The sequence below is a fragment of the Urtica dioica genome, chromosome 9 (assembly GCF_054948205.1).
Source record: "Urtica dioica subsp. dioica isolate 48M chromosome 9, U.dioica_male_clone48M_v1_H2, whole genome shotgun sequence".
In the NCBI taxonomy this organism is placed as follows: domain Eukaryota; kingdom Viridiplantae; phylum Streptophyta; class Magnoliopsida; order Rosales; family Urticaceae; genus Urtica; species Urtica dioica.
The window spans coordinates 20845558-20857969 of record NC_142764.1 but is presented as its reverse complement, the minus strand read 5'-3'; the positions used below and the strand labels follow the sequence as shown (position 1 = coordinate 20857969).

Below are 12412 nucleotides of genomic sequence, written 5' to 3'. Positions count from 1 at the left end.
TTGTTCAAATGAGTCGGAGATGTATTGAATGGTTTAAAAAATGAAATTACATTTGATTTGGTTTGACTTTTGTTGGACTCGGCTGTGTAATGTGATATTGGAATTGTGATATTTCACCCCATGTGTCACGAAGTGATCTCAGTCCGTGATATTGAGTTTATTGTTAAGAATGATTTTATAAAACACAACTGTCACGAAATGAGATCACTTTGTGACACATATTAATTGATGTCAAGACAATACATAAAGTTCTAAACTAAGAAATTGATGTCAAGACAATACATAAAGTTCTAAACACACATATATACAGTTATAAACACATACATACAATCATAAACACATAACTTTAAGTAGCCTCAACATTGACATTTCCACGCGTGTGTAGTTTTAGCGCTCCGTGTCGGTATAATTCGGTGGTCATCTATAGTCGATACATGATCATGTCCTCCTGTTTCAAATCAGACAAATGAAGGTCGTGCGCCAAAAACTCGGCAGTCTTGATCATAAACATGCCACGATCATTTCTGAAGGAACAAAAAACGCATGCTTTAATTAAAATTGGTGACACATCTGTCACGAAGTCAGCGAGTCCGTGACACATCTGTCATGAAGTGGGTGAGTCCGTGACACATCTGTCACGAACCAGGATCAAAATGAGTTTGTGACACTCACATTTCGGGAAATAACAGTGGTAGGACTCTCCGAGGCGGCCGCAACGCTCGAGGACTCAGCCTTGTTTTTTGTCTATATCAAACACAAAACAAAATCAAATAACCATACAACTATACATTGCTCTAATTAAGTCACTTAATTTTTATTCTATACCTTCTTCATCTTTGGTGGTGCGACGATGAACGCGTCGTCATCGTCGGAACGCTTGGACGGCGAAATTATTTTCCTTTTCGAAGCCGTCCTAGGACTTCTTCGGACACTTTTGGAGGCCTCATCGACCTTGGTTCCTTTAGATTTCGTCATTGAATATAAAACCTAAAACAAATCAAGTCACCAATTTTCAACAACTTCAAGACCAAACACAAACATTCTTCAACCAAATATACACACGAGCCCGAAACACACACAAATACACACAAACACACCCTCGCCCAAACACAAATACACACAAACACACACTCGCCCAAACACAAATACACACAAACACCCAAATATCACACCCGGCCTTGTAGCAAGCACAACAGAAAATCACAAGGCTAACCAACGAAACAGCCAGCAATACCATTGAACCAATTTCACGTCCAACCCCAAACATTCACAAACGCAAAACAAGGAACAACAATATCAATTTCTCAAATCACATAGTCGGCCAACAGAGGACAACGAGGAACAAAATGGAGAACAGATCATAATATCACAGTTGAAACTTTGGAAGGAATGGGAGACAAACATTTCAACTAATCTTGACATCAAAACACATAAATCATCATCGAATCGCAGCTAGAACACCCCCAAACGAAAACCCCCAAATCCAGTTCAAAAACCCTAGAATCCAAATTAAGAATTGGGGAAGAAGAATTTCCTTACCTTGCTTCCCCGAAATCCGGTCTCCTCGGCGGTCTCTCCCTCTTTTCTCGACGTCTCTTCTCAGTCCGGCGTCCTCGGCAGCGCGCGGTGGTTCTTTTCCTCGGTTGAAACGCGCGCGCGAGTGGTGCTCGGTCTCGGTTTCTCCTCCTCGCTCTCTCGCTGAGCTTCCTCTTCTTTCTTCCTTCTTCTTGATTTCTCTCAGTCCTCACCCTCTCTTTCCCTCGGTCTCCTTCTCTTGGCTCGCTCTCTCTCTCTCTCTCCCGTGTTCTCTTCTTCCTCTTTTCTTTTCCTTCTTTCTCTTTCTCTTTTTTTTTTTTTCTTTCTTCCCGTGGGCTGGTGTTTTTGGCCGAGTGATACTTTTTGATTGAGAAACAATGGGGGGTGCGAGAGAGAGAGAGAAAGAGAAGATGAGGGGTTTTTTTTTGGGAAAAACATGAAGAATAACTGGGAATGGGTTTACATGCGTGTAAAAGATTTCTGAGGGTATAATTATGTTTACATAAGGTCTTAGGTCGTCAATTTTTTGGTTTTTGGCTATATTAAGTAACATGGCGGCGATGGTATTATTTGTGTCGATTCCGGATACTTAACAGATCTCTCGCACTCCCTCGTCGACTGGAACAAAATCGATACAACCATTCGGCGACTATGTCTTCCCGGAGCCGAACTCTGTCCAGACATGTAAGCATTCGCCTGTGTTTCCGTCGGGCTTCGATGGGGGATTTTGTCGAACAGTTGGTGGGTGAAGTCGAAGTCCCTGTCGACGCCGCGGATGCTCATCAGAGTCGGAGTCTTGATCGGGAAACAAGACCTCCTTGATTATCCAGAGTCAGTCAAGAGAATCTACGGTACAGCTGAGACCACGCGTCGGCGATGATCCGCCTCCCGAACCAGCTCGGCAATCCAAGCTCGATTGGCCACCTCGCCATTGTGAGTTTCTGTGGCCTTTGAACTCTAGATACCACTTGCACTTTTGCCTTCTTTTATCAAAAAATTTTCTATTTTTTTATTTTATTTTATTGTTTGTGTTGTTATATACTACTCTTTGCTATCTATGCCCAAGCTCGTGTAGAGACAATTACACACGCCTAATGAACACTACGAACATAATTAAAAAGCATGAAACGTATATATAAGGAAGTGATTGGGTTGTAGTGCGTAAAAAATGGAGGTCAATTGTTGCTGAGATGACAATTAGGATTTGTAGATATTGTTACAGAGCGAATCAGACCAACCTGGAAAATTTATCTATAATGAGAAGATTTTTAATTTTCCTTTGGTTTACTACCTGGAGATTGCGAGAGAAACATCAAGTGAGCTGCAAAAAGATTAACAGAGAAAGACAAAGGGAGAAAAATAGAAAGTGCAAAGTTGTAATCTTGGATTCATTTTATTTTTGAAATTACACTTCAATCAAAATGTAAGATACTTATAAGGTCTGAGTTTAACATTTTTTTTTCTGTCTCATCCTCTTACATTTTCCATCAAACTATCATACCATATGTAATCCACACGTATCCGTTTCCGAACGTCGGCAGTTGTGTGTCCTGATTCTAGGAGTGTGAACTATTCTTGACCGAGCGTTCTCTGTAGCCTCTTTGAAATAATTCTCGACTTTTTGTGCGAAATCTGCGGGCATGTTGGTCAACTTAAGCTCCTGTAGAGTCTCCAAACTTGTCAATCCACTCACATTTATCAAGTTACCGCACGACCTTATCTCCATCTGCCACAGGCTATGCATCGCTCCCTCCTCTATAGTGATCACCTCCAAAGGGTCTAGACTCCAAAGTTTCAGAACAAGAAGCTGAGGAAAAGTTTCCCGAGGGAAAACCATTTCCCTTCCTTGATAAGAACCCGAAAAGAAAGATAGGGATTTAAGATTTTTTAACCTGGTTAGGTTACCCATTGAGTTTTCTGGAAGCTGAGAAGCTGAGAGGATGAGCTCAGTGAGACTTATTGGTAGAGTTGCGGTGATGCATGTAGGTTCCCTCCTCAGCTTTCCAAACAAGTATAGAGTAGAAAGGTCCGTCAGGAATTCCAAAGTTGTTAAGGCTAGCTCTTGATCATTATCCGAACTCATCAAACTTAAACTCAAGGATTGTAGGTGTGTCAGTCTCGAGATTGATTTCTCAAGAACATGTTGTTGCTCATCTGTTAACCGAAAAGCTAACCCGAGTTTTCGAAGGTTCACCAGCTGGGCTAGACCTTCGCTCAATGGGCTATCCCCGTCTAGAAATGCCCCGGACAGTATCACTAGATCATCCATGGAAACAGCGCCTGGTTTAGGCATGAATTCAACTCGGCAACGGTCGTTCAAGTATAGGCGGCGAAGCTTCTTCAGTTTCCATACAGACATGGGCAGTGTTTGGATGCTTGTGTACTTCACGTCTAGGGTTTGGAGATTCAGTAACTTGTTGATTGAGGTCGGAATAGTCTCGAGGTCGGTCCATCTCAATCCCAGGTACGTCAGCCGCTTCAGATCTCCAATGTTCTCGGGCAAGTTGGGCCTGTACACGCCTTCGAGATCAAGAACGAGCAAGTCTTTAAGTTCCCCCCCTTTGATCCCCTTTTTGAGAAACTCGCCTATATCTTCTCCTGGCTGACTTCCTTCGCGGGAATCGAAGAACATCATGGAGCTCGGAAGGCTCTCCTCGTACAGAAAGCTTGGGGAACTGGAACAGAGACTGGGGATTCGGTGACTAGAATTGGCTTCGGTGTCGGAAAAATGATAAGTGCGTTGGCGTTCCAAGCCGGTACTAATCAAGTACCACGAGCGTATAGGTGTCGCCTCACGCCTGCGACGCTGCCACGGCTCTCTCAGATTGCTCGGAAAGCGACATGTTTTGATTTTCCCATTTAGCCGTTTCTCCACTACTTGAATCATGTTGCGGCTGACCAATTCTGAGAGACTCTCGTAAGCGGTACTCTCAGAACCGACCAAGCCTTGAGCCACCAACACAGCGACTAGCCTCCTCGCCGGCATCACAAAGTCCATGGGAAAGCTTTCGAAGTAAGAAAGGCATTGGCCCAGAATCGGCTGAGATTCCAAGTCGTCTTTGTTGAGATACTGCGCATCGAACCACATAGATTGGTTCTGACCCAGGGTGACACGCTCAAGCACCTTGGTTAGGCTCTTTTTGGTTAATTTGCTCACGGTGAAGCGATACCCAAGATACACGATTGCAAGGGGTAGCCCTCCGGTTTTCGCTACGAGTTTCCTTGCCAGAGCTTCGACTTCCTCTGGGACTGTTCTCTCACCCGCCGCTATCGCTGTTTCAGAATTCATTGGGACCATCTGAGTGAAGTACTCCCAGCTCTCGTCTTTTGTCCGAAGCCGGATCGGGTGGATGGTGGTTGGATCGACATGTGAGGCCACCGTTGTTTTGCATGTAGTGATCACAATCTTGATCACAGCTCTGATTTCAACGGCCTCGAGCGACGTTTTGATCGCACCCCAAGATTCCTTCGTTTCAAGGTTGTCAAAGACTAGAAGATAGCAGTTCTCTTGGTTCCCAAGGCCACGTTTTTCTCTCTCCAGAAAGAGCAAAAACTCGTTGTTGTCTTTAGGTAGAGTGAACCAATGACGGAGATGGAGATTGTTCAGCACAGACGTATGGTTGTATACTTTCCTGGCCAGGGCTGTCTTTCCGATGCCATGAATCCCGGTAATGCAAAAGAACGACAACCGTGGTGTAGACCGTGTCATCATCTGCGTGACAATGGAGCGTATGTCTTCATCCAGTCCGACGATATAGGACGAATCTCTAACAATCTTTATGCTGTACGCTGCTATGCTCATCTCAAGCAAACCAACCTGCTCCAAAATTCCCCGAGTTTCTTCCAAGAACCTCGATCGGCCGAGACTCGGCAAAGATAGCCACGGACGCAGACCCTGCTCGTATGCTTCCGAGGAATCCCTTGCTTTGGATGCCAATCTCTGCAACTGTTCGTGGCACACCATTCTCGTTACCCGTGCACCTTCGTTCGCCCGCGTCTCCCTTAGAAGCAAGTTCGCTCTCTCCAAACTACTACTCAGTGCCTCCACTTGCTCACGGACTTGCGCGTTCCTCTCCGTCGAACTAAATCTAATGTTGAACTCCGGCGGCAGAGGGTGGGGGTGGGTGAACGTGGAAGAAACTCTGCTGATGAACTGGAAACCATATTTGGACTTGGCTTCGAAGAGATCAAACACCTTGCCGGAAAGCCGCTCCATCTCCTGCTTGAACGCACGCCTCGCCGACCAGTCGCCGAAAAGCGAGAACCTTGGAGTATATAGAAACAAGGTGTCGATCGCTCTCTCCGTTGCGGAAATGATATTCTGCGCTTCCGTCGCCCATGCGTTTTCAACGGCGCTCTCGAGCTGGAGGCCGCGAAGGTCTTTCATGAAGGCGTACAGAAGCATCAGCTGCATATCCGTGGACGCCACTTGTTCTTCCAGTCCCCGCTTCAGGCTCGGCTTCTGGTCGACGAGGCCCCGGAAAATGGTGACCAGCGCAGCCCCAGAGCGGAACGACGGCTTCGAGCTAATCGACTTGTGATTCCTTTCGTCGATAGGCCCGTCAAGGAGCCGTCTCAATTTGCTCTTCGACGCCTCCAGAGACTCCACGATCAGCTTCACCGCTTGCTTGTTCTTCGAGTGGTTGTTAATCCTTTTCATCGCTTGCTTCACCTCGATGACGAGCTTCCAGATCGCCGCCATCTTCGACGAGAAACCTCTCTGCTTCATTAGTCTGTCGTAGTCATCTATGAGCAGCTTTGCTTCTCTGCCCAGATATTCCGCTCCCCTTAGCCACCGTATCTGGGTCTCATCAAGCTGTAGGCTTATTCCAGCCACGCCGAGCTCGGAGTCCCAGAAGTGAGTGGCTCTCTGTTGTATATAGTCCACGGAGGACACTATGCCGTTGTAGTCTTCCAGCAGAGCTTCCAGGCGCGTCACTTCTCTTGTCACCCACTTATACCTATTGTTCAACCATTGCAAAATTTTCTTTTTCAGGATAGATATGAGAAAGTTGCACAAGAATTTCACCCAGGATATGAACCATTGGATGTGGGCAACGGTTACAGTTAAAACTGACATGTTTATTTGCTTGGAAGAACAGAATGGAAATTTTCTAATTTTTTTAAGAGGAATATGGGAAGGATAAAAAGAGAAAGTGAAGGGTGATTGTGTGATCGGATTTTTAAGTTTATTACTCTGAAGAAGAGATGATAGGAAAGGCTCTTATATACTTGATTGGTTCTCCCCTGTTTTTCAGTATTGTACATATAAATTGGAAAGTCCACGTCCAACTTCTTTTGGGTAAACACATGGATCAAGAAATTAAAAAATGCATTCTTGCTACATGATTAGTAATACAGGATGTGACAATGTATTTAAAATATTGACATTACAGACTTAGGTATGTACCCTTTGTTTATAAATTATATACATGGCATAAGTTATATATATATATATATATATATATATATATATATATATATATATTATCATAGATGGTAGTTTTTAATTTTATCAATTTTCATTATATTTTGTTATTTTTAGACAATGAATTATTGCAATTCTGTAATTTCTAGCGGGCTATTTAGCTAGAACAACGAATACATAAACCTATTTAATTTAGTAAGTAATTATTAATTGAAATGACTTTAAATCAAAGTTTAATGAAAATTTTGGGACCCACGGCGGCCGAACACGGTCCTCTCTGTGGCGAGACTTGAAATAAATTGCAGTTTTTTTTCTTCTTCTTTTCCATCACGCTGTGATAGGCGGCCTAGGACTTGCTCTGGCTACACACGCTTTAATTTAGGAGGTAATTATCAATCAAAATGACTTCGAATAAAAGTAAAGTGAAATATTTGCAGACCCGTTGCGCCCAAGTGCGGCCCTCTGCGAGCAGCCGCTACGACCTACGACTTGTTGCGGCTGCCCATGGCCAAATGCGGGGATGCAGCATTAAAAGCTCCTTATTTTTCAACGTAAAAAATAACTCAAATCTTGATGTTTTTGTTCCTAAACAATTAGAGATTTGTAAATAAAGTAGTAAAATAATCACAAACTTACACATGAGAAAAACTGCAGGTGACCTCTCAAAAGACCCGAAACTTTATGTAAAGCATAGTTAAACTTGACAAAGCTTGAGTTAGATGCTCTTAACTTTAGAAACAACAAATTTAATTGATGTATATGAGATACTGAAGATAGATTTTAGATAAATTGAGCATGCAAATAATTAGAAAATAATTAGGTTTTATAAGTTTAAAAGGTATTTTAGGCCAAACCATCAAAGATATCCGTAAAAACCATATCCCCTATACTATTTTTTTCTAGTTTATAACTGTAATCTCATTGAACGTAGATAATTACATCAACTTTTTTCATACAAATTATAGTGTTTAGTCATAATTTCTTATGCTTAAAAATATGAGAAAATGCGATAGAAAGGATGTATTTGTATTTTTATGACAAATTCAGATTCATATATATAATATTGGAAAACATAGATATAGAAAATAAATTTTAACTTACTCAAGACATATATATATATATATATATATATATATTAAATATCACTTGTGCTTTTTGTTAGCAGGGTTGATGATCTATAATTGCTACAAGTCCTCTTCTTCTAAGTTATAAGTTGAAATACCGTTTGCCGAAGTAGTACCGCCACCTCTAATTTTACAGGTAACCCGCATACCACCTCCGGTATACCGCAGTATTTAGAGCTTACTGTAGATGTATAAATTATATATTTTATATACATTATCTATAAAAAAAATGAAAAAAATTAAAATTTCGGTTTTACAGTGCAATATTTTTGGTTAAGGAAATTGTTAGTATAAAACTTTGTGGTATTTGCGGCATATGTGCGATATATTACGCTATTTGAATCCTTGTTTTAAGTGGAAAATAAAAACAAAGAAAGTGGAGGAGGAATTAAATTGTTTTGTTTTTATTGATTTGTATTAAAATATACCGATCGTGTTATGAGTTATGACGTGAATCTAAAAGTAAACTCTGTTATATAAAAATAAAAGGAATATGAAAGTAGACCAATGGATGAAGTAGACTCTGTTATATAAAAATAAAAGGAATATGAAAGTAGACCAATGGATGAGCGTATTATGAGAGTGACTCTTTCCATCTCTCTCTTTTTTTTTTTTTTTTTTTTTTTTTCGGATGACAATTATGCTCGCCAATTTGTGCAAGAAAAGTCCACGGAATATAGAAAAAACGAATTGGTTGATGCGTTGTGCTTGAAACATGTATATATATATATATATTAATTATGAGAGAGATATGTAAAAATTATTATTAATTTTTGAGAAATTGTCATATCTACAATCACTTCAATAACAATTTTCAATAATTCACCGAAACATAATTTTAGCCAAAAATACTACTTAGTTTTGTGTGGAAAACCAAAAATACCATTCACTTTACTATTCTTTACATTTTAACCTAAAACCAAAACAGTTAATATTAATTATTTTTTTAATTTGTTTCTCTCTCTCGCTCTCCCTACCCGAGTCTCATACCCTCTCAAATCTCGTAACTCATAATCTCTCTCTCTCTCTCTCTCTCTCTCTCTCTCTCTCTCCCTCATTCAAACTCCCCCAAAATCACCGAAGAAGCCCTTATTCTCTGAATCGCGATCGAAACCTTTCTTCTTCTTCTTCTCCACGAATCCCTTGCCTGGAACCACGAATCCCTTCTCATTCTCCCCGAATCCTTCTGAATCGCAAAACCAGTATCTCAAGTCGCCATGTCTGACCCACTCGACCCTATTCTCGAACCCACAACGCGAAAGAGTCATAGGACAGGGCCCAAACAACATGAGGAGTCCGGAGCGACCACGCCAAACCCTTCTCCACAGGCTCGGAAAAGGAAAACGACTGTTTCACCCAAGGTGAACACGAAGAAGGCTATGAAGAAGCCCAACCGTGGCCTGAAACCCACCGCCGAACTAAAGGTTTGCATTTTCATTTATGCGATTTAATGGGTACGAGCATGAAATTCTTTTGTGCGTTGTGCTTTTCTCTTTCTTTTGTGCATTTTACTGTTATCATGAAATTCTATTGTGCATTCTACTGTTATCATTCTACGGTTATGCTCATAATTTCCCTAATTTCTTAGCTGGAGATCGGTTTTGTCATGCTCGCTTGGATTTTCTGTGGTACCGTTCTTGTATTTGTAAATGGTCGCATAAAGTTTCTTGGTTGTGATTTTTGGGTATCTTTATCCTATTTTCTTCAAGGGATTTCTGGTCGCAAATTAAAAGTGTATGGTGATTGTTGGGGATTCTTTTATCTTCTTTTATTACTTGTTCCATTTGTCATTTGTTTATGTATATTTTTGTCATGATATCTGTAGGTGATAACAGGTTAGGTGAGTGAGTGATACCTGTAGGTGATAACAGGTTAGGTGAGTGAGTGATGACTGTAGGTGATAACAGGTTTGTGAATGATATCTAAAACTTGCAACTTTGAAATTGTGCTTGGAGATCAGTGCAAAACATGGCTGAAATTGTGTGAAATTGTGCTTGGAGATTACATGTCTAATAATTAGAACATTATCAATTTTGTTGATTAATGCATGGTTATAAGTCTCTAATTTATTATCAAAATGTTTGAGATTGTGTTGTGCTCGTGTTAATTCTCATCTTATTTGTTGCGGTATTCAGGGGTGGGGGAGGTACATTTCTGAATCAAATGTGGTGGATCATAATCTCAGTTTTTATGGAATGCTTGAGACGTTCGATAAATCAGCGGCTATGGGTTCAGAAGTGAAGGCGATGTTCAGCAATTCTTATTTTGGCCAGTTTTTGGACATCCCGAAGGTCACCCGATCCTTAAAGATCATTAACCATTTGTTGATAAGGGTCGATTACTTTAGTGGTGAAGAAGAGAGTGAAGATATTCTCTTTATGGAGCTCGGGGGAGAACCACAGGCTTTCACAAGAGAGGATTTTTGTTCTATGTTAGGGCTGCGTCATGGGGACGTCCCATCCTTGGATTATACCAAGCCGGTCGAAGGTGGACTGTTCAGGGAATTGTTCTCCAACGGGATGACGAACAGTCGCGGAGTGCTTACATCAAAATTGGTGGAATCGCAAGGGTGGCCGCATGAGAAGCGAATCAAGCTCTTACTTCTTCATTTTCTCTTCAACGTACTTCTCGGTGCCCCTTCGGGTACGACCATTCGAGATTGGTCGTACGTTAAATTGTAGAGGACTTGGACCAATTTAACTTGTACCCGTGAGATGATGTGGTTTGGAAGTTCTTCATCGAAAACTGCCGTAAGTACATCAAGAACGTGGACAAGAAGGATTCCAAAGTCAAGATAAACCTTCCTCCATTCATGTACCCATTTCAGATTTGGGCGTACGAAACCATGCCCGTGTTCACGTCTCTCTTGTATTACGAGAGATTGTCTGATACTGCTGTACCTCATGCGTCGGTGGAAATCGACGACTCATGTCGTTGAGAACATGTTCTCAACGATTTTGTGGCAATCTGAGAACTTTGTGGTTAAACCAATGGGAGGACATGAGGTTAGCTTGAAGGAAAATGAAGAAGACGAGCCAACAGAAGCTCAAACAGAAGGTGATTAATTTTGATTCTCTGTTTTTTTTTATGGTTTTAACGTCAATTATTGACATTGATGTCAACAATTGACGTATATTGTTGACGTGTATGTCAACAAACAGAGGACTTAAAAGTCACAGATGTCAACAATTGACGTCAAATGTTGACATCAATGTCAACAATTGACGTCAATTGTTGACATTGATGTCAACATTTGACGTCAATTGTTGATATCTGTGACTTTTAAGTCCTCTGTTTGTTGACATACACGTCAACAATATACGTCAATTGTTGACATCAATGTCAACAATTGACGTTAAAACCATAAAAAACAGAGATTCAAGATTAATCACCTTCTGTTGATTCGTCTTCTTCATTGCCTTCAAGCTAACCTCATGTCGTCCCATTGGTTTGAACACAAAGTTCTCAGATTGCCACTAAATCGCTGAAAACGTGTTCTCAACGACATGAGTCGTCGATTTCCACCGACGCATGATAGGTATAGCTGTATCAGACAATCTCTCGCAATACAAGAGAGACGTGAACACGAGCATGGTTTCGTACGCCCAAATCTGAAATGGGTACATGAATGGAGGAAGGTTTATCTTGACTTTGGAATCCTTCTTGTCCACGTTCTTGACGTACTTACAGCAGTTTTCGACGAAGAACTTCCAAATCACATCATCTCACGGCTATAAGTTAAATTGGTCCAAGTCCTCTACAATTTAACGTACGACCAATCTCGAATGGTCGTACCCGAAGAGGCACCGAGAAGTACGTTGAAGAGAAAATGAAGAGGTAAGAGCTTGACTCGCTTCTCATGCGGCCACCCTTGCGATTCCACCAATTTTGATGTAAGCACTCCGCGACTGTTCGTCGTCCCGTTGGAGAACAATTCCCTGAACAGTCCACCTTCGGCCGTCTCGGTATAATCCAAGATGGGACGTCCCCATGGCGCAACCCTAAGATAGAACAGAAATCCTCTCTTGTGAAAGCCTGCGGTTCTCTCTCGAGTTCCATAAAGAGAGTATCTTCACTCTCTTCTTCACCACTAAAGTAACCGACCCTCATCAACTAATGGTTAATGATCTTTGAGGATCGGGTGACCTTCGGGATACCCAGAAACTGGCCAAAACAAGAATTGCTGAACATCGCATTCACTTTTGGACCCATAGCCGCTGATTTATCGAACGTCTCAAGCGTTCCATAAAAACTGAGATTATGATCCATTCAGAAATGTACCTCCTCCACAATTTCAGCCATGTTTTGTACTGATCTCCAAGCA

At 41.5% G+C, this 12412-nt stretch overlaps 1 protein-coding gene and 1 long non-coding RNA gene across 2 annotated transcripts; both read right to left on the bottom strand.

The window, feature by feature from the left end:
• Positions 1-359: 359 nt before the first annotated feature.
• On the bottom strand, positions 360-1911 carry LOC149385694 (uncharacterized). Its single transcript, XR_016301484.1, has 4 exons — positions 1540-1911; positions 826-987; positions 673-744; positions 360-524 (listed from the first exon to the last, which is right to left on the bottom strand). It is a non-coding gene; the product is annotated as an uncharacterized LOC149385694 (long non-coding RNA).
• A 923-nt stretch (positions 1912-2834) lies between these two features.
• On the bottom strand, positions 2835-6616 carry LOC149385693 (disease resistance protein RPM1-like). The gene has a single exon (XM_089625296.1). It carries the CDS (start codon positions 6614-6616, stop codon positions 3032-3034), a length of 3585 nt encoding a protein of 1194 aa, XP_089481422.1. The 3' UTR covers positions 2835-3031.
• Positions 6617-12412: the final 5796 nt, after the last annotated feature.

Coding starts and splice junctions, on each gene's coding strand:
- LOC149385693 (XM_089625296.1), bottom strand. CDS start 6,616: ATGTCAGTTTTAACTGTAACCGTTGCCCACATCCAATGGTTCATATCC.